General features: G+C 41.3%; 2 protein-coding genes across 3 annotated transcripts in view; one reads left to right on the forward strand and one right to left on the reverse strand.

Moving 5' to 3' along the window:
• Lrrc63 (leucine rich repeat containing 63) overlaps nucleotides 1-18,464 on the reverse strand; it is a 35,060-nt gene extending 16,596 nt beyond the window's left edge. The window contains exons 1-6 of the mRNA XM_055609864.1: nucleotides 18,350-18,464; nucleotides 14,995-15,690; nucleotides 14,620-14,664; nucleotides 12,635-12,795; nucleotides 10,501-10,599; nucleotides 1,905-2,041 (exon numbers count right to left, since the gene is read on the reverse strand). Of these exons, the coding sequence (XP_055465839.1) occupies nucleotides 1,905-2,041; nucleotides 10,501-10,599; nucleotides 12,635-12,795; nucleotides 14,620-14,664; nucleotides 14,995-15,690; nucleotides 18,350-18,464 (1,253 nt within the window). The remainder of the gene's footprint in view (nucleotides 1-1,904; nucleotides 2,042-10,500; nucleotides 10,600-12,634; nucleotides 12,796-14,619; nucleotides 14,665-14,994; nucleotides 15,691-18,349) is intronic.
• A 1,026-nt stretch (nucleotides 18,465-19,490) lies between these two features.
• Lcp1 (lymphocyte cytosolic protein 1) overlaps nucleotides 19,491-22,531 on the forward strand; it is an 89,617-nt gene continuing 86,576 nt past the window's right edge. Inside the window, exon 1 of one of the 2 annotated variants that reach the window (XM_055609894.1) lies at nucleotides 19,491-19,560. The gene's annotated coding sequence lies outside the window, so the exon portion shown is untranslated. Of the gene's footprint in view, nucleotides 19,561-20,036; nucleotides 20,098-22,531 lie in introns of those variants that run through there. The other variant, XM_055609893.1, reaches the window with a different exon arrangement.

Genomic DNA, 22,531 nt, shown 5'->3' on the forward strand with positions numbered 1-22,531 from the left:
ATAAAATAAAATAAAATAAAATAAAATAAAATAAAATAAAATAAAATGTAGCTCAGGTTGGCCACAAACTTCCTCTGTAGCTTTTACTCTGACCATTTGGCTTTCCTATGACTGGGCTTCTCTCTGTTGTATTTCATTCTGCCCATCGTCCTTCTCTGAAAAGATCGACTCATTTGTCTCCCATGATGCATCTGGTTGCCTTTGCATATCCCAAGTGTTCCCTTCACCTGGTCTCTGTAATTTCCTCTCTCATCTACCAGTGCCCAGTGTGTTGCTGTTTCTCCCAGGATCTTTTTAAAGAAGAGCGCACATTCATCCAAAATATCTAGGAACCTAATGCTTTCAACCAAAATTTCAATTATATACTGTGATTTGTTGTAATACATTAAATTTCAGATGCTCTTTGGGACACAAAAGCTAGGATTTCTAAGTCAGTAAATGCATGTCACATAATAGCTGTTAATGGTGAGCAAAATATTATATATATAACTAGATTTTCCACATGTGTATAGTATATTTTATGTATTCTGTGATACTGATATTTTAGAAAGTTTAGAGTGCCAAACTTGTTTAATCTGTATTTTCAATTAAATTTATGGCAATTAAAACATTTGGAGACAAGGGCATCACATTTCAATTTGTAAAGGTCTTTTTAACTCTACTGTTCCATTAAGTATGGATTGTCATTTGTCACATCTGGGTGACTGCTTCAGACAATAACAACCAAAGCACAAAATGTATCTGGGGGCAGAACCGGCTCAAACCTGTTCTAGACTTGTTTGGTTCACTGCGCTTTACTTGGTCTCAGTTAATGCTTCCTAAATCCTGCCACAGTGCATCAAGTCTGTTTTGCTAAGCAAGCAAGAGTCCTGACAAGTCCTTTGGCAAGGAGTTCAGCCTCATCTTTTGTGGTGTCATCACTCTCTAGATGAGTTTTCATTTGACGCACATTTTTCAGTTATGTCACAGGCTGCTCTACATTTCCTTTGAAATCAGTAAGATTTTCCTGTTAAAGTTTCTCACTTTGAGTTCCTAGAGCTGCCAATCTGTCTTTGGTACATAGACACACCCCATGATATTTAATGAAAATACAGCACTTTGTTACAGAAATACTAGTATGTTTAAAGTGCCTGTAGCATTTTATTGTAACCAACAGTTTATACAGTTTGGCCAATGTAACACAATGAAAAAGGCTGACTCTTTAATTATAATCAAGTTTTAGCTGACAGTTATTACTATTTCAAGTATGTAATTATGATTACAGATTATCTGTTATGAATTTCTATTTAGCTGCTGTATGCGCACACGAATGTATACAATTATTTGTACGGATATAGTTATTATGTGCATTCACACACTCCTTAGCCTACTACATTCAGTTTGGTAAACTCTTAATTGTAAGAGGTCTCTTATTTTGGTATACTGGTTAAAGTTTTAGTTTAAAATTTTCCTTAAGAGTTAAATACTAGCTCACCTATGAGGAGTTCGCCTTTCTATGCTTACATGTGTGCATCCTTGTAAGACCTCAAAGCCTCTTAGCCGTCACATAGGCCAATCTCCTTAGGGTGTAGATTACAGCACTGAGGGCCAGAATGATCAGGTTACTTTCCACAGATCCTCAGGTCCTCATCCTCAGCTTTCAACCAAAGGTTTCAAAGCTCCAAATTCCAACTGCACTGTTGTCTACACCCAAAAGTACCATCAGTGAGCAGTCAGGGTCCTCACTTGAATGGCTCGTCTTGAGATGTGGGCTCATTAGAGCCATACTAACTGACTTCGGTGTAGCTGGAAGGATCGTTTTTAATACCATGGTAAGAAGTGAATCTGCAAATTCTAACAGAATAACTAAATAAAATAAATACAAATAATTTACTTCTGTGTCTACCTTAGATGATGAACCTTACCCAATAGGAAGTTCTTCAATAAAATTAAAGGCAATGGTGAATATCCTAAGGTACTTCAACTGACAGATATCAGAAGAGAGTTCCCTCATAGGATTGTTTCTCATTTTCAGTACCTGCAGATTTTTAAGACAAAGCACCTAGAGAATAGAAAAAAACAAAAAACAAAAAACAAAACACAAAACACAAAACAGACATTAAATAGATGACAAGTATACAAACTATCATGTGTGTCTTCTACAAATGCTTTAAACCAATACAGTAAAATTAGTATGGAAAAACATGTTGGCTTATATTGTGTGTCTTAATAAACAATTTTAGAAAAAAAGACCAAGGCAGGGTAACGCTGACTGATAAGTAAGGAGGGAACCAGGACTCTTGAGTCATGGAAGAGGCTATAAAGATCTACCTTAGTTTTCCCTTTGAAATCATGATTGTATTAATTCTTTTAGAATTTCATACAATGAATTTTGATCACATTCGTGGTCCTTCTCCAAGTCCTCCCAGATCCACCGCCACGCCCACCTCCCCACCCAGGCAACTTCATATGCATTTGCCCTCTCTTTCTCTGACCACTGAGAAAGAGAGACACGCCTGTTTGTGTGAGACAAGCCTTCTTGTGTATGAAGGCTGCTCGGGACCATGAGTGGCGTGCCACGGGTCACCAGCAATGAGAACTGCCTTCCCCACACCAAGTAATTATCGAATGCCAATCACCTCAGTTAGGGGTAGGGCTTTGTGCCCACCTTCTTTCTCCATGCCAGAATTCTGTTTGCCTTGAGTTTGCGCAGGGCTTACGCACGCCGTCATAACTTCCGGGAGTTCATCTGTGCATCTGCCCTGCTTTTGCTGGAAGACACTTTTCCCATGAAGTCCGCTAGCTCTTGCCACTTTTCCTGCCCCTCTTCTGCACAGATCTCTGAGCCTTGGGGTGAGAGGTGTGCTATGTGTCTCTCTCACTTAGGGCTGAGGACTCAGTCTCTTCTTCTCTGCACCCGGCCAGTTCAAAGTCTCTGTTTGAGTTGCCATCCGTTTGGCAAAAAGAAATTTCTCTAAGAAGAGCTGAATGATGCACCGACCTGTGTTCCAGCTCAGACTCCACGTGGTCTTGGTAGGTAGACTGGCTAATAGCAGGAGCTGGTTTTTCTTTCATGAGTGTGTGACTGTGTGGTGGAGAGGCCAAGAACAATGTAATTTTTACTGGAAGTGGAAGTGAAACCCTACAGCTCCTTGGCTCCACAGTAGCTCCTCTAATGAACTGTACAGGAGTTCACTGTGATACAGAAAGCTTGAAAGGCTTCCTTAAACTAGGTGTGTGGTGCTTTAATTTATGAATTAATTAGAACAAAACGAATTAAAAGAACAAAGCCTTCAAAACAAGACCTTGGGGTTAATATGATGATATGCTGAGACAGTAAAAATTCTGTACTCATATGTCAGTGACTCAAGAATTATCCTTGCAAGGCTGGAGAAATGACTCAGAGGCTAAAAACACTTAATTTTCATGAAGAGGACTGGAGTTCTGATCCTTGTATCCAAGTTGGGTGGCTCACCAATGCCTGTAATTTCAGGGGATCCAATATCCTCTCCTGGCATTCATGGACACACACACACACACACACACACACACACACAGAGAGAGAGAGAGAGAGAGAGAGAAACATATATACACACTATTGTGTGACAAGACTTTTCCTGGGAGACACACACACACACACACACACACACACACACTCACACACAGCAGATAGGAGCCTATAACAGACCAAAGTCTGAATATTACCAAACTCCAGTGAGTTTTATTGGGGTCACTTACAGGAATGTTGGTGAGAAGTTGCTTCCAGGAGCAGAAATGACTGGAAGATACTAGCATCACCAAAGCCAACCCAGTATGGTGGCTGCTCAGGAAGCTGGGACTGCAGCCCTTTGCACAGCCTGCAGGGGCTCCACGGGCTGGAGAGTGTCCTTTCCAAGTGACTCAGCTGGTCTAAACCTCTCTGGCAGCTTCAACAAGGCAGCCAGGCTAGCTCAGATGCTTCTTTTCAGCTCTGTTCTTCTGATTCTTCTGATGTGACTCTCAGCAGTCTTTACTGCTTATTCTTCGGGGAAGAGAGATAAGTACTGAATCTAGTAAGTTTCACAGACTTCCTGAAGCGATTTTAAGGTGTCCCCCCCCCCATTTTAAGGGCTTCCTTGCAGGACTGAATGTTTCCATCTTGAAAAAGTCCTAATTCTTGATCAACTCATATTTTCATATAAGACATCAGGCAGAGATGAGGGAGGAGGAAGTATCTCCAGAGAAGGCTTCATCCTAGTTTGTCAGTAGCCTGTCAAGTGTCACACTCAGATTATTACATCACTGCAATCTTATAATAACTTCCTGTTCTCCATTATGATCTCTCCAGTCTTCTTTTAAGTCCTGTAGTCTGCTGACAGGAGCCCCCCCCCCCTTCTATCTCCCTTCACTGCAGACTCTGCCTCTTAGTGGGTCTAAGGGACCCAATCTCTTTCCCACAGCTCCTCTCGGACTTACTTCTTAGTCAGTTTCCATTCTTTTCGGCCACACATTGACCCAGAGAAACACTCTCTACCAGGGAGTTCATAGCCATCACACTTACCTAGGATCCAGAAACAGGAACAGCAACCAAAGGACAAAACACCCACCCAACAAGATCTCAACACCAAGGTACACCTCAAGCATGAGTCCAGATGCCTAGACCCCAGTGCAAAAATACAAACTTCAAAAGCCTATAAAACATGCCTTTACCAGAAGCCAGAGCCAACATCAATCTGAGACAAACTCAATGCATTTCCATTAAAATCAGAAATAAGACAAGGTTGTCCACTCTCACCACATATATTCAATGTAGTACTTGCATTCTTAGCTTGAGCAATAAGACAACTGAAGAAGATCGAGGGAATACAAACAGGAAAGGAAGGAGTCAAATACTTTATTTGCAGACAATAAAGTTATATATATATAAAACCATAATAACTCCACCAGAGAACTTCTGCAGCTGTTTGACACTTTCAGGAAAGCAGCAGGGTACAAAATCAACACACAAAAATCAGTAGCTTTTCTATATACACATGAAAAACTGAGGAAGAAATCAGGGAAATAGTATCTTAGGCTCAAAAAAGATCTTGGAATTTTAAGACATCGAAGAAAAAAGACCACAGAAGATGGAAAGATCTCCCATGCTCATGAATTGGTAGAATTGATTTCCTGAAAATGTCTCATCTTACCAAAAGCAATCTACAGATTCTATCCAATCACTATCGAAATTCCAACACAATTCTTTATAGAAATTGAAAAACAATCTTCAACTTCATAGGGAAAACACAAAAAGACTCAGGATAGCTAAACAATTCTTAATAATAAAAGAACTGTTAGAGGCATCATCACCCCAGATTTCAAGTTGTACTAACAGAGCTCTACTAATGAAAACAGCATGGCGCCAGCATAAAAGGAGACACATTGACCAACGAAATTGAGTTGAATACTAAGACATAAATCCACACACCTATGGACACTGATTTTTAGCAAAGGAACAATAAAACACACTGAAGAAAAAAAAGGCATCATTAACAAACTGGATGACTGCATATAGAAGAATGCAAATAGATCCATTTCTATCAGTCCACACAAAACTCAACTCCGAATGCATCAAGGACTACGACAGAAGACCAGATATCCTAAATCGGATAGATGATGAAGTACAGAATAGACTTGAACTCATAGGCACAGGAAAGGACTTTTTGAACTGGACACTGATAGACTATCATTAAGACCAAAATTAATAAATGGAACCTCAAGAAGCCGAGTAGCTTCTGTATAGCAAAAGACACCAGCATTGGGACAAAACAGAAGTCTATAGGAGGGGAAAAGTTCTTCACCAATGATTCATCTGGTAAAGTAAATATCCACAATATATGAAGAATTAAAAAAAAGTGAACATCAGGAAAACAAATAACCCACTGGACAGTGGTGGCACACACCTATAATCCCAATACTTGGAAGGGAGAGGCAGGTGGATTGCTGTGAGTTTGAGCTGCCTGGTCTACAAAGTGAGTCCAGGACAGCCAGGGCTACACAGAGAAACCATGTCTAGAAAAAAAAAAACCAACCAACCAAAACAAAGAACAACCCAATTAAAAATGGGAGCAGAACTAAGCAGAGAGCACACAAAAGATGAAACAAAAATGGCTGAGAAACACTTAAACACTTAATGAAATGTTCAACAACCAGAACCATCATGAAAATGCAAGTTAAAGCTACTTGGAGATTTCCTCTCATACTAGTCAGAATGGCAAAGATAAAAAAAAAATGAATGTAGAGTAAGGGGAACATTTATCTATTTCTGTTTGTAGTATAAACTTGCACTATGGAAATCAGAAGCTGAGAATAAGTCTACCTCAAGATCCGGCTATATCCAAAGATCTTGGCATATATCCAAAGGACTCCTAGGACTGATGCTTATTCACCCATGTTCATTGCTGCTCTAGTTGTGAGAACTGTGTATTGGGAAGAGCCTAGATGTCTATCAGCTGGAGCATGAATAATAAAAATGTTGCACATTTACATAGTGGATATTACTGAGCTGTTAAGAAATGAAATTATAAAAGTTGCAGGTAAATGGACCAAATTAGAAAATAATCCAGAGCCAAAAAAATGAATATTTTATGCCTTCTTTAGTATGTTAATATCTTTGATATGGATTTACAATCCAAATAAACACAGAGGTTAAGTACCTAGTAAGGGGCTAGTGGAGAGGAGAAGAGAGGACACTCCATGAAGAGGAAAATAGGATCTAGTATAGAGATATAAAGGGGAAACTAGAATAGGAGGATTGAATATGAAGGGGGGATGGAAGAAAAGTAGAATGTAGGAATATGGGAGGGACAACTAGCACTAAAGGTTGTTTGAAAAAAACATACAGAAACTTATTACTGAAGAAGCTTCCTAAAATACATACATATACAGAAGGAATCTAAGTGGAGTCAGTCAACAGGAGGAGTTATGCCACCAACTAAAATTTTCAGGGCCAGGATTGGGTTACATCTTTTTGAGTCTTGAGCAAATGGGGTCTGGGAGATACCTCCCAAACATCACAGGTTATTTACAAGAGTACTGGTTACCTAATGATAAGGTCCTATTGCTGAAGATAATGCTTACTTATTTGCCAATCATGGAGAAGTCAAGATGGCGGCTAATTAGAAGCTTCACCCTACTGACTAGTGTTCCTGGTGCTGGAAGGTATGCTGCACTCTACCAGAGGGAAAAGGTAATCCTCAGCCCAGCAACGAACAGTGTGACCGATAACACTGACCTACCTCAGGACATACTACTATAATAGTGGCACAAATGTCATGGGAGTAAGCAACCACTTTCTGCTTGGATTTAAGGTCTACTCCATGAAATGAAATCCACAGCTAACACTGATAAAGTGTCCAAGAACCTGAGACTAGACCAAATACTACTATTCTCATAGAGGGACATAACGATAAAATGACTACTGATGACATTCTGCTATATCTATAGATCAATGACTCCCTCTGTAGTAAGAATTTTGGTTTCTTTGAAAACCCAGTTTTGTTCTGTGAATATATATATATTTTGATCCCAGAAGTGGGATATGGAGCTGCTTCAGACTGTCCACAGCAATTAATTATAATGTGTCTTGTGCTCTGGCAGAGGTGTAATTTTTGCCAGCTTCAGATAGTTTAATTCTGGGAACACTTGATAGGGTAAAAATGGGAAAGTCTTGGGAGGGCCAGCAGCAGCTGCCTCTCCCCTGCTGCTGGTCCCTCCTGTTGTTGTTTCCTGCTGCTGCCTTTGCTGTTGCTGGATTACTGGACTGCTGGTTTGCTATTTCTGGATTGCAGTTTGCTAGATTGCCAGATACTCAGACAAAGAAGATTGGACCTGCCCCTGAGAACCCGACAACCCTGATCAGCAGGAAGTAGCTTAAAAAGGTCTATGTCCCCTTTTTCCTCTAACCTTCTTTCTCACCTACCTAGTGTTGGAGGGTTGGAAGGTATTTAGGTGGAGAAAGGTGGTAGATATAAGAACACAAATAAAATAGCTAACAAAAATATGCCTACATCCATCAGCTATCAACAGAGACATTTCTTCCTGCAGTGGATGAAAATTAAAACAGACTGACAATGGGGCAATGTGCAGAGAGTAAAGAGATGGTGGAGGACCCAGTCTTCTTAAATGGGATGTCTTCATCAAACCCTACCCCTCAAAGCTCAGAGGTCTATGCAGGAGAGAAGGTGGAAGGATTTGAAGAACCAGAGATGCTGGATGACTCTGAGGACACAGCGTCTTCCAGACACAGCAGGACTGATGCACATATGAACTCACAGAAACTGGCTGCATATATAAGACCAGGACAAGTTCAAGCCAGAATGGTTCCCAGTCCTGAGATGAAGAAGTGGACCCAGGGTCCTATCCTTAATCTGCTGTCTGCAACTGATTCCCACTGGCAAAGGAAAAAGCAGTTTAGTTTTCTCCAAGGAGTCTCACAGGGTACATTAACCACCCCTCAGGTTAACCTCACGCCTAGGGATACTTGGACAACAACAACAACAACAACAAAAACCCTCAATATTTAGTAGAGTTTTGCTTTTTTTTGGTCTCATATTGCTTTGTATGGAGGTTTCTTTCTTTCTTTCTTTTTGTCTTTTGGTTGTATGTTTTGGTGTCTATTTAGGCGTGTGTGCGTGCCTGCGTGCGTGCGTGCGTGCGTGTATGTGTATGTGTGCTACTATTTTGTCTATTTTGTCTGTATTATTGTAGCCACTTCACTTTTCTCCTGGGTACTATTTGCTGCTATGCCTTTTCTTGTGTTTTTACTTTCTGTCCATAGCTTTCAGGTCCCAAGTTTTAAAAATTAGTGTAAATTGTACAAAATAATGGGTTTTATTATATTTTAAGACATGTACATACTGTACTTCAATAATGCTCACACCCTCTTTTGCTCCGTCTCAATGGTTACTTTCATCTTAAATAAACCCTTCTCCTGGATTCATGTCTTCTTAAAATATCTCCATATTTCATCTGTGGCTACACAGCACAGATCTGCATTTTAGCATCGTATTCTTGTATCATAATCACACCCTTGTATTTGTCCATTCCATTTTCCAGTCAATGGACAGTGCAGATCTGCACTTTAAGCTCCCATTCTTCCATCACAATCACACCCTTGTTTTTGTGCATTCTGTTCCCAGTGGAGAAAAAGGGTTTGTGGCAAACACTCCTTACCCGCGTTTATTCAGGAGAAATATAAACGTGAAGAACCAAGATCCTTGTATTTCTTAGAAATCCTTGTTAATGTGGCTTTGTTAAGTTAATAAACACAGTGTTGTGAATTAGAAGTAAAAGCCAACTCTCCTTTGTGAAAATACGGCACATTACAGCGCCCTGTTCCACTTACATGCTCCTTCATAGCTCCTATCAGCGTGGACTATGCCACGCATGGGGTATGCATGTATGTGCACATTCTCTCATTGCCAAGGAATAAGATCCACATAACAGACATGTTTCCAGGACTGCTGGAAACAATGTTTTTAGTACTGAGTTCTTGAAAGAGAGAGGTCAATTTGCTAAAAATCAGTTCACGAAAATCCAATACTCTGAAAATCGTTTCACAAAAATCCAGTGATCAGTGAAAAGCTGACTAGGACAATAATAAAGAAAACCTGTCCTCATTAGTCATAATGTCTCACTTATTTTAAAAAGAATATCAAATTAAGTCACTCTGTGCCTGGTTGTCCTATATTAGCCTTCTGACAACTAAAACTTGTTACAATGTTAGGTGACCACTAACATTTTAAAAATGATATCTTTATTAATTCTTTGAAAATTTTATACATACATACATAAAATGTATTTTAACCATATGCACTCCCACTCCTCCTCCTAACGTCAGATCCGTTCCCCCAGCATCGCATTCTCTCGCTTTAAATAGCCCATCATTACTCTAATTTGTACTGTCCCCACGGTCATGGTGATGAGGCCTTCCCCTGGAGTGGGCCATACACTTCAAGAGAACATTCTTGGCCCCTCCCCCAGCAATCATCAACTGCTCATAGCACCTCAGAGAGCAGGGGAGACTCAGGATCCCTTCCCATCCACACTAGAGTGTTGACTGGCTTGATTTTGCGCAGGTCCTGTCGCTGCTAAGACAGCTGCTAAGAGTTCATGAGTGAAATGATCTTGTCATGTGTAGACAAACTGTTTCACCCCAGTCCTTGCCAGCTAACTTGTTTTGTTTTTTTTTAATCTTCTGATAAGCACATGAACAAGTTATTTTAAATGTTACTAAAAGTTAAAAGAATCAAGTTATGTTTTACACATCATGCAAACATGAGAACATATTTGAGAGTTTGGTGTAACATTGCATTTGGGGCTCATGTCATCAAATTTCCAAAGAAAAATATGCTACACTCTCTTCACTTCCAATAAGCAAGTTTTTTTAAGAAGTAGTTTAACATGTATTTATTTTACAATATCTTCAAGATATCTTACATTGTCTACTTTTACTTATAATAGTAAATTATAACAAAATAGACAATAAAAAGGTAGACTCACTTCTCTAGGAAAGTGGCTGAGGTTATTAAATGATAAATTGAGGTATACCAGCTGGTAAGCCAAAACTGTTAAGTCTGGACAGTTCAGAAGAAAGAACCCCTGAAGGAAAATAACAACAACAAAGATGACTTACTAACAGTAAGTTCTTGCACTGTTATACAATATTTAATTATCTACTAGTAATACAACCTCGCAAACAGGATGCACTGTTAAAACCTGATCTGTTAAGAGTAGAAGCAGAACTCTAGGCAGTTCTAAATTGCACTGTTCTTTGCACGTCTATTCTTTGCAGTGGTGTGTGTGTGCATGAGTGAGCGTAGGCATATGTTCCACGGGGCATGTGTAGCAGTCAAAGGGCAACCTTGGGCATCAATCTCTGCCTTCCACTTTGAAACATTTGCCCCACATCTCAGACAGAAGGCTGGCTGGCCGTGAGCTTCTGAGGGTTCTCTTGCTTCCTCTCAGGATCACATGGTACCTACTCATGCTATCATGCCCAGGTTTATGTGGGTTGTGGGGGTTCGAACTCATGTCCTTAGACTTGAATGCAGGTGTTTTATCCACTAAGCCTGAACTATTTTTAAGAGATGATGAGCACGTCTTCATTTTTCCATGGGTAATTTGTTTCAGTGAACAACTTCCCTAGTTTCTTTTTCTGATGTACAGAAACACAGTCTATGATTTCGTATGTTGCTCTTACTGACTGTAATTTTTCTGAACTTATTTATTAGCTCTAAGACCACTGTTGGGGTGATTATGGTTCTAAAAGCCATAATTCCAAACACTGAAATGCCCAAAGAGCACATGACAATCCTCAAATATTAACGTCCTGTTGAAATCCTGACACTCGAAATCCTTAAAACCAATTCCCATCAGAGGAAAAAAGAAAAGCTGCATAACAAAGACAAAAAGCCAAGTCCTCAGCTGGGGACTGATGTATGTATGAATGTAAAGTATGATGTATGTATGAATGCTGGACTGTTGCTAATTATTTACCACTTCGGCCTTTTGAGACACAGTGCCACACGTATTCAAGACATGCTCTTCAGCTGAGAGTGAAAAGAACTTGACAAGCATCTTGAAACTAAGATGCTTTCCTGATGAAATATCCCTCCAGGGCTACAGAACACATTCATTACGTGATCAACTGGAGCTATTTCTAAGTAGGGACATGACTGCTGAGGTGATAAAATTAATTCATTTACTAACATGAAGAAAAGAGCATACTTCACTCTGAGTAACAGGTGAAACTTTTAGAACTCGTTAATATTCTCTCTCCCTCTCCTCCTCTCTCCCCCTTTCTTTCTTAAAACAAAACCAAACAGGGAATCCCCAAAACAAATGTATATATCTTTGAGGTCAAAGAGTTCCGGGAAACTGGGGATGTAGCCCATTTTGGTAGAGCGCTTGCTCAGCATGCACGGAGCCCTGGAGTCCAGGCCCAGAACCATGTAGGTGGGACATATTTGCAATCCCAGCACTCGGACGGGGAGGCATGAGGATCAAAAGTCATCCACAGCTACACAGTCACTTCAGGAGACCCTGGCGCAAAGGTGCAAGCAAGCAGGCACGTAGTTCCGGGTACAGGCACAGCTCTGCTAACTTACCTTCAGGCCCTGTGCAAGCTACGTTCCTGCACCTCCCGGTTTGCATCTGTAAAATGAAGGTTTTTAAGTTGCCCGCCCTACAGGAGGGGCACAGGCTTGGAACACACTGTGTGTTTAATAAATGACAGCCACTACTCCTGCGATTCACCTGCTGGGCAGTGCGGCTGTTCAGTGCAAACCTGCCTCCCGTCAGACTTGACATAAGGTCTAAAGCGCCTGGTTGTTTAGAACAACGAAGACTTCAATCCCACTTATCAGGCTAAACGGTGGGGAAAAATAAATAAAAACAGTTATAATCTCTCTGGATCTCAGCATCCTTTTTAAACTTCATTGGTGAACCGCAGACAAACATGGACAGGTAAGTTTAGAGGTATAATGTGCAGACTTCCTAGGAAGGCTCTGCTGTGGTAGGAGAGGCTCCTTCACTCGAACAGAAGCTAACCTCCATTGGGAAACTGAAGGTAAAAACAAAATCAAACAAAAATGATAACATCAGAGGGCATTACCATTAAGGAGCTCCAGCATACCTTAAGATTAAGTGCGTTTCTTCCATATATTTGGCAATGTATTATGGCCAGGGTGGTCATTGCTACTAGGGTATCATAGCGTGTCCCTGTCATAGTCTTTAAGCCTTCCCCTCGCAAAACATAGCCACTTGGCTCTCTTCTTCTCATGTTTCTAAGTAAAGCTGAAACAAATCAAAACATAAAACTTCAGTGTGTTATGGCTTTTACATAATGGCTAAGTGACACGGATGCTCTCACAAGAATGAGTTACCAATGGGATTAAGTATCCAGATCTCCTCAAATCACCTTCCTAGATCCTTCACCCATCTAGTCTGGACCGGTCTGCGTGCCACATGGAGCATCTTGCCTGTAAAACTGTCTTTCCAAAATAAAACTGTATGTTCGCTGATAGATTCTACCTGGAAGCTTGGATCAAATCTCTGCGTTTTGTAGCTATGCATAAAGATAATTGAAAAAATTATCCACTATATATTAAACGGACAACGTTTTGGTTTACAGAATTAACAATGGGCATTGTAAAAGCATAGTTCCAATGTCACTTCCCCAGGAACATCTTCACTTACAACCTAAGATCCCCTGATATGTGGCCTATCCAAGTTAACTCTTCCCTCAGTGTGTAGAGGCCATACAGAGAAGGAAAGAAAACAAGAAACTACCCAGCAGTTAGCAAAGCAGAGATCATCTACATTTAAATGTACTTTATCACGACCCCTATGGGGATTAGCTTGCATCGGATATGGTCTATGCAAGAATATATCAAGTTGCAATTTGAAAATACTTTGAAATTCTATTAAATATATTTCAAATCTGCAAATATTTTTGCTATATGACTTGCAGAAACACTTTTTTTTTTTCAGACTATGTAGAGCACGCTGGCTTTGAACCCATAGGGATCTGCTGTCTCTGTCTCCTGAGTACTGGAATTTAAGGTATGTGCCCTTATGCTCTATCAGAAACACATTTCACAGTGTCTATAATTGCTTCAGTGAAGAAATGAAGGCTCCAGAAGAACCACAACAAAAGTGTTCAGTTCTTAATTTCTTACACAGACTCCATTAAAGTGAAGGGTAATCACAACCTTTAGAAATGTGTATTGAAATCTGTGTAGTGAAATCTGATCATTGAAGGAGGGATAGAGTGAGGGGGACAGGAGGATGAGCCTTTAAGATACAAGATGGCAGCTTGCTCCCTGCTCATCCACCCTGCTAATCCATAAGCTTCTCTAGGTTTGGGGATTGTGGCCACCTGAGTCATGCCTCCATTGGTTACTTTCTAATGCCTTGGCAGCTGTTTTATGCACATTTTGGTAGATTTAACTGTTGATTTTGGCAAGAACGTTATTCAAATAAAAGTTATTCAATAACGGACAGGACCAGATAACTGTTATCTGTCAGATAATACTACTTCTGCTACTTTTCATTCATTTTGTTTTTTGTTTGCTTGAAAATGATACATTGTCAGCCACATACTATGTCCCTCAGATTGTAGGTAGACGTAAAGATGAGATCGAAAATAGGGTAACTTTTTAGGTAATATAATGTCTTATAGACCAGCCTGGCATGGAACTCACTACGTAGCCCAATCTGGCCTTTGAGTCCTCCCGCCTCCATGTCCTAAGTGATGAGATGACCAGTGTCTGCCACCATCTCCGGCAGTTGAATGATGTGAGGTTTCCCTAAAGATGGCTCTCATTTGTTTCTGCCAGCTGACTAAGGTCCAAGCCCTTAGACTAGAGCCCAGCATGTGGTGAGAGCTGGCACTTACGCGTGTATGTCTATCAACCCCGTCTAGATAAAGGACACGGCAGCTTTTACATCCTCAGTACAACATCTGGCTGACCGTCAATGTGTACGGCTTGAGGGACTGCAAATGGGGTAGGGCAGATGTGTGCACTACACGCTTACACAAACAGAATCACAGACACACGTGGGCAAGAAAGAATCATCTTACAATTTCTCCAAGAATGCCATAAAGCCAGCACTTACCTTCAGGCCTGGGGAGTTCCAATTTTCCAGTTTCTACGGCATTTTCTAAATAAATGGGGGTGGGGTGGGGAGAAAAGGACAACTTTTAGATACCTTTGAGGGTGGTTTCATTATAATTATTCATCATTTAAAGGACTGGGATGCAGCTGTAAGCACTTCCTGTCTTCTTCAAGAGTCCTCTAGGCCACCCTCTAAATTGCTGTTTATTCTCATTCGACTTTAGGTCCCACATAATGCATTACAAGACACCTTCTCACTGTCCCCTTTCTAGGCTTTCTGAACTTCTTGATTACCTTTCCTCAAGACTTGTCTTTCCTCTCTCCCTTTTGTTCTGATTGACCCAACTACTGAAGACCACGGTTCAACTTCATTTACCTATCTCAGCCTGCCTCAGAGGTTTTCTTGGTCCGGAAGGCATCGGCAGAATACTGGCTTCCGGGAGAGCAGCAATCCTCAGGACCACTCTGTTTATGGATAAGGTGTGCTGTGGCCGTTGGGCCCACCGTGGTTCTGGTACTATAGATGAAGGGCTGGAGACAGGGCTGAGAAGGACTTCGCTTACACTTACATCTCTCACAATAGAGACCTTCTGAACATAGTCTGGAGTCTTCACTATAGGGCGAGACTCCGGGGTTATTATCTTTAAGGTAGAAGTTAGACACCTAGAGTAAGAAGCGGGAAAAGGTTTGGGAAGCTCGCTGGAAAGAACCAAAGCGTTGCTGAACGGCGTCTGAGTGAACACCTCCTCCACTCTGTCTCTCTTCTTGAACTTTCTGAATCCTCTTATTTGGCGTATCTTGTTCCTAAAATCTTGAGAAGATGCCGGCAGGAAAGTTGGGATAAACATGGACCTAGCGACATTGTGTGGGATCTTCCAGTGGATGGAATGTGTTCTGCGAGAACCCGGGACAGCGCTGACCACCCTTTCCGGTGTCTTGTGGTAATAATCCAGAGAAATGCTCTGAATGCTGACAGTCTTCTGTGATGTAGAAACACTGTGGCCGATTTTCATTGAAGCGCTTGCGTGGCGAGAGAGCTTCACAAGGGACTGCTCAGTTTCATGAGTGGTCGCTGAACAAGAAAAAGCGGGAAGAGTAAAAATTAAGCTGTATTTACCAAGCTGTCCCAAACAGAGCTGCCAAAGGCTGAGCCTTTGGTTTCCATTTCTTACTTAGCCTCACTCACCTTTGGGGAGACTTCTGTCAAACTGTTTGAGCAAACAACTAAGACAGCTAAAGACCTACAAAGGATGCCTTGGGGCAAGGTACAAGATGTAAAGAGAGTCTTGGGGCAGCTGTCACTCAATCTCTGGTACCATGAATGGAGCAAGTGATTTTTAGTGAATATAAAAGCAGTCTTTCAAATGCTATTGACACACACCAATCAGTCTTGTTACTCTCCCTCTCCTTTTGGTGCTGGCGAGGGGCTTGTAATTTCTCACTTCAGACCATCGGAGGGGGACTTGACGAGAGAGCCTGGTATGTAGGAGTGTCTGCCGAAGGGAATCTGACATCTTCCCTAACACCTAAGGACCGCCTCAGCGGAAAAAACAAAAGAAAACAACAACAAGGATGCCAGCATCCTTAGCCATATCATTTCACCATGATCTTTGCTCTTCTACTGTATTATATTCCCACTTTTCCAGTACTTAACCTCTGCTCTCAAAAACCACAGTCTCCCCCCCCCCTTTTTTTTTTTATCCCACTTTAAGTCACGCCTTGTTCCTACCCCAGCACCTTCTCCTATCTGCTAGCTACACCTGTCTGTACCTCTGCCGGGACACACAGTGCATCCACTGCTGCCATGTCCTGTCTCGTTCACATTTTCATTTTGTGTGAAGCCCCTTAGTAGTGGCTAATTGAAAGGTGAGGAAAAGCATAAACAAGGTCGCTAGCTCTAGATGATGAAAAGTATGTTCCAGTTTTAGCCACTTAAAGGTTCTTGTTCAGTGTTTTCATATTTATTTTATAAATTATATTTACATTATATATAATATAAATTGAGCCACTGTATTTGTTCATTCATTGAACAATTATCTCAAATATCCACGATGAGCAAGTACTCTGGATTGGTCAAAAGACGAATTAGCCTATTAGTCATTCATAGACTCTGCAAGATACCGAAAGCAAACAGCCCCTGTAGTGCCAACACTGAGAAATTCTGCACCAGAATACGGAGTTAAACGAAAAGACAAATAGAAAAGCTCCAGCACAGAAAGTGGCAATGAGCTCTCGGCCTGCACGATCACGGGTGCTACTTAGAGAACAGGTTGTAGATATAGAAACACACAGAAAGGATAATGTACAAACAACACAACAACGGTTGTGTGGGATTCGGAGGTGATGGCTATGTCGCTTTTCACATTTGTAATAGGCATAGTTCAAAACATAGTAAATTTAATATTATAAATAAAACTCCCAATATATAAGTTGGCATCAAAATAATATAATCAATAAAGCCAAGTGGTAGAGGAGAGTCAGAAGGGAATGACAAAGAAATACCATTGCTTTTATAAATGTAATAGTTAATAGAGAAATATACAGACATATGGGACTAATAAGACTACACAGAGTTACATTATAAAAGTGGCTCATCTTTTAAAAAAATGTTTTTTAATGTGCATGAATGTTTTGCCTATATGACACATATGCCTAGTGCCTTCAGAGGCCAGAAGAGAGCACTGGATCTTCTGGAACTGTGAGCCACCAAGTAGCTGCTGGGAATCAAACCTTGGTCCTCTAGGAAGAGCAGCCAGTGCTTAACCACTGAACCATCTCTCCAGACCCAAAGTGGCTCATTTTTATAGTGATTTACACAGGATGATTTTTACATTTACTTGAGATTTTTATCTATCCCACTTGACAGAGACTAATGGAAGGAAATGAGAAAGATCTGGTTTTATTAGCTATTTTTATCCCCAGTTCCTAGCACTGTGCTTAATAAGTACAGTCAATCTTCATGATCTGTGAAAACTTAGCAAACACTCAACTTCCCTACACAGAACTCCCGGGAAAAATATAAGATTAGGTTCCTTTAAGACTCTGTTCTCAATACTTTCATCAACCAATCAACACATATACATAATCTTGCGGTTATATGTTCTGAATTTAAGGACATATTGTTTAAACATACAGTAAGTATGTATTAATATGTAGAATATATTATTGACTTGTTTACATGGACCTCACAGCCAAGAACAACACACATCAAGGAAGTTCCTCTGCCACGAGGTCTCTGCTAAGCGCATCACAATCTTCTTTTGCTTAGACTGAAATCACACGCACCAAAAAGAAAAAAAAAAAAAGAAAAAAGACACATAAAATCAAGAAACATAGAACTAAGTAGACCAGGAAAAGAACACCTGTTTATATTATGGGAGCTGAACCAGGAGGGCAGAGGTAGTCCAGTACCATCCAGCTGTGTGTATAGGTGGGTTGGGGAACTAATATTTTCATTTATCTTTTATTCCCATGAATGAAAGAACTATTGACCTGGAGATTTCAAATAAATTTTAGCAATAAGTAAACTCACATTTAACAAATCCACAAATGAAGATCAATCAGTGAACATACCTATAGAACTGATCATTGGCCGTTGTCACCTTAAAACAAAAAATTTGCGTTATGGTTATTAATAACTGTCTTTAGCTGTGATTGTGAATTATATGAGGCAAGGAATTTCTATGAACATACACACACACACCAAGATTAATACATATATCTGTACATACCTGTACGAACTTTCTTCCTAGATAAGGGCAACTTAGGGAGCTTTGGAGGTAAGGGTCTCCGAAGAAGTAGCAGGTGTTGCTGTGTTTTTAATGACTGATTCTCGCTCTCCTGCATAGCGGTTGGTTAAGTGAAAACTGAAGTTTCTAAGAACGGACTGTTACTGAAGAGAAGTGGTTGTCGATTAGAAAATATCCTGACAGATATTTTTCTGTCAGGATATCTATCAAAATATCATTCTGTGCTAATACTATACTCAGTTCAAACAGAATCTATTTGTGAGGGGGAAAAAAAAGAGTAAAAACCATCATTTAAAACCTTTGTGAATAGTTTAAAAATGCTTTGTAAAGCATTTTTAAAACTTACATGTATTTTTTAATACAGGCTTAAGCACGAGGTTTGAGAGAGGCAGAGGGGCACTTAGAAAGTTCAAGGCTCTCCTTTTGTACTGGAAATGGAAACTATGGCCTCACTCAGGCTAGGCAATGTCCCCACCACTGAGCCAAACCCCCTGCTTTCAAACTTATTTAAAATTAAAAACTGGGGAACACACTTGTAAGCCCAACTCTTGAAAGCCTAAAGACAGGAGGATCAGCCTGGGCTACACGCGGGTGGGAGGGGCGTAGGGGGTGACGGAATGGATTTCTTTAGAAGTTTAGATTAATAATTAATATAGACAAAACACATTTTATTATTAACTGGGACCATGCTAACACTCTTGAGTGGGAAATTCAACCAGCCAAGGCCATTTTCAAGTCAGTAAATGGTGACTCCACCAATGTAGATATGATATTTCATTCACTTCCTCCCAAATATTATCAGTATAGATTTAGAAGTTTTGGTCGGAAAAAAAAAAAAAAGATGTGAAAGATCCTTCTATTGTAAAAGCCTCTGAAATCCCACAGTACCTAACCACTCACAAACTGTTTTCTCGTATGACAGTGACTTATGTTTAACTTTCAGCCGGCATAATTTGTCCATAATTACGCAACCTAAAATTAAGGCAGGCTTTAATACAATGAGCTGTTCCAGGATGGCGGGGAATCCCAGCTCACACGGAAATTACGATTCAAGATGCACTCCCTCCCCACCCCAAAAAATGCGCCTTTGTTTTCAGGACAACCACAGAAGCGCCTGGCACGGCGCTGCTCCGCCGCCGAGCGCCTGGCAGGGAATCCTGGAGCGGTGCAGAGGAACGGTTTACCCGCGAAAGGTAACTGCAGGCCAGCGCTCGCTCGGGATCTGCGGGCTGCCAGCGCGTGGCCGCCGCGGCGAGTCTCCTTCGTCAGGAGGACACTTCGTGGGGAGGACACTTCGTAAGGAAGACCCCCTCGGAGAGGCGGGCTCCTGCGGACCCGGCCTTCAATCAGACAGACCAGTTTTCCCACGTCCATCTCCTTCGTCCCTGGGTCCTGGCTGCCGGTGACCGGTCTAGCGAGGTCTCCAGTCAGGGCTCGGTGTTTCTGCAGGACGCGGGTCCGTTTGCACCATCCCTAGCCCTAACCGCGGGCTGGGTCTGATGCGTTTAGAGGGACCGCCAACCAGGGCCACCCCAAGCAGGTGGGAGGCGCAGGCGCACGAGGGCCGGGCGCGCCCGGAGAGAGGGGCGGGGCCCGTAGGGCCCTCCCACTGGACCCGCCCACTCCATCCACCGCCCCAGGTCGGTGGCCCCTATTTCTACCGCGGGCAGCTTGCAGGATGTCAGGAGGCTGAAGCGGTGGAGCCAGGAGGAGCGGCTCCACGTGCAGATGTACGGAAGGCTGTGGTGACAATCGTTATTACTATTCTTACTCTTAGAAACACTGGCTACTATTCGTTTGCTTACTTTTCTCCGTGACATGACATGACAGGAGTGTCTGGAGTCTGGGCTGGCATTTTCTAATAACGCTACACTTTTGGGCAGCTGGCCAACCGGTACTTCATATTGCAGTAAAACCCTGGTCTCCAAAGCGCGCATTCTGTTTTCCTCCTTGTCTCTTGGGTGCAACCTGTTCTGTGTTTCTGAGCTTTTCAAGTTCCTGGTGGAAGTGGAACTGTGTGGGAATGGGAGCGAGCGGTTCCAGAGTGCTTTTCACAGTGGTTGGTTTTGTGTTTATCCTGTTGTTGCTGTCTCTGTCGCGGTGGCAATGAATCTGAGTGCTCAGTGGTAGATATATCGTACGTGCTTGCTTTATATGTGCTTGCTTCTCTGGAGATTTGAGAATGAAAATTGGAAAGAACCTGTTACAGGAGTGGGGAAATCCAACTGAGATTTAAAGTAAGGGGCACTTCCTACCAGGCCTCTCCCTTATATGTTTCTCCTCTTAATTAAGGGTGTGGAAGTTTGAAATCAGAGACTTCCAGATTCATTTACTAACCAAGTCTTCTCTTTTCCCCTTAAGAACAAGCCCATATAGTAAAACAATGGGAAAATAATAGTTAAAGAGGAGTGTGGGTAATACTGTTCAATTGTAGTCCTGTGGAATGTTAGTATGTGGGTCTGTCGTGTACATTACTTTGTTCTAAATTAGGCGCCCTTTCCCAACCATGGCTTTTATTCCACTTCTGCCTGTGTCTGCATTAGATGGATTAGTTCCTCAGAAGGACAAGAAGCAGACAGAAAGGCAAAATCTCGTGGCCAGGTTCGTAATGTGTGTTGTTCATATTTTCTAAACATCAGAAATGTTTCTGTTCTTGAAGATAAAGATGGGTAGACCAGTTTCTGAAGCTGGATCTGTATTCTTAAAAGCTGATACCTACTGGAGTTCAGTTTCACTGACTGGTACTTGGCTTTTAAAATATATACTTAGTTTTGCATAGTCAAAATCAAGGCAAGTGCATTTGTTAATTAAAAAAAAATGCTTTGTCATTCCTTGCAGATTTCTTCTGGCAACTCCCAGGCCAGAACCTAAGGCAGTTTAATATGTAATCTCCGCACTCGTAAATATTTTGTTTCCTGTAACTATTACTGCCACTTAGCTGCAAGCATTTAGGAAAATAAGATAGTGATGAAAATGAAATCCCTGGTTTTATATGCCTTCCATGCCCGTGTCAGCTTACATGTTTTTCCATGGAAATGATATAAATACAGGGTAGATTTTTTGAAAGCCCACATTTCATTCAGTTCTGATTACTTTAGCACTTCCTGCATTTAATTTGTTACTTTTGAACGTACAGCCACCTCACCTTTCTTTTTCTTTCTTTCTTCTTCTTCTTTTAAAATACTGTTTTTCTCTTGGAAATGAGGACGCTCCATCCTGGGCTTTAAGATTCTAACTTCCCCTGAGGTACAGTTCGGTTGGCCAGTTTACTTGTCCTTTTAGATTTGCCATTTGGCAGAACCATTGCGGAATGAACAGCAGTTTTTTTTTTTTTTTTCGCTATTAGTAGATTGTGTGAAGGTGAGGAAGCTTATGCCGAACACCCAAGTTATGGGCATCCTTCGTCATGTTGTTATTGTTATTGCTAACATGAGATCAAGCCTTTACGTAACAACAGAGACTTGAGCGCCCTGCAGATAATGCCATTGATTGTCCTAAGAATGGAGCATGTGCAGAGAACCTCAGATTTGCCATTGGTGAAAGGATGCCATTGTTGGATGATGTCAAATGCGTGCTAGAGATCATCATTTTGCACAGGCCTTTGACTGATTGGTTGGTTGATTGATTGATTGATTGATTTTCCTTTCAAACAGGGCAGAAGTTTGCTAAACACCTTGGCCAGTATAGATCTAACATCTTACTGTGTGAAAATAACTGGAGATATTAGTGTTCTTTTGGTTGGGTAACTTTTAGAGGTTCCCTTAAAGAATGAATATTGTTCCTGTATTGAGTCCTTAGGCCACCAAAATGCTTGCGAGAAAGATCCTACTCTCTTGGCCTGTGTTTACAACTATTGATATTAGCTGTGTATGTTGAGAATGTTCTTAGTCTCTACCAGTCACCGCTGTGTGGCTTTAAAGACGTACATTTATGTCAGGCGTCCTTCTGCTTTAGCGGAGAACGGGTTTGTAGTTTCTCAGACACAAATGTAGCCTTTTGGTGGAAGCGGTTGCTAGTGGTTGCTCTTCTCATCCTTTCTGTCTCTGTGCAAAGGCCAGAGCTTCGCCTCTGCGCTTCACTGTTCGGGGCCAGATGTTTCCTTTTCTTTCTCAAGATGGATGGTACTTCCTTTCCTTTGTTTGAGTTAGAGATCCTGGGATTCAA

This window comes from Psammomys obesus, unplaced genomic scaffold, assembly GCF_907164565.1.
Source record: "Psammomys obesus unplaced genomic scaffold, mPsaObe1.curated_primary_1811, whole genome shotgun sequence".
NCBI classification, from domain to species: domain Eukaryota; kingdom Metazoa; phylum Chordata; class Mammalia; order Rodentia; family Muridae; genus Psammomys; species Psammomys obesus.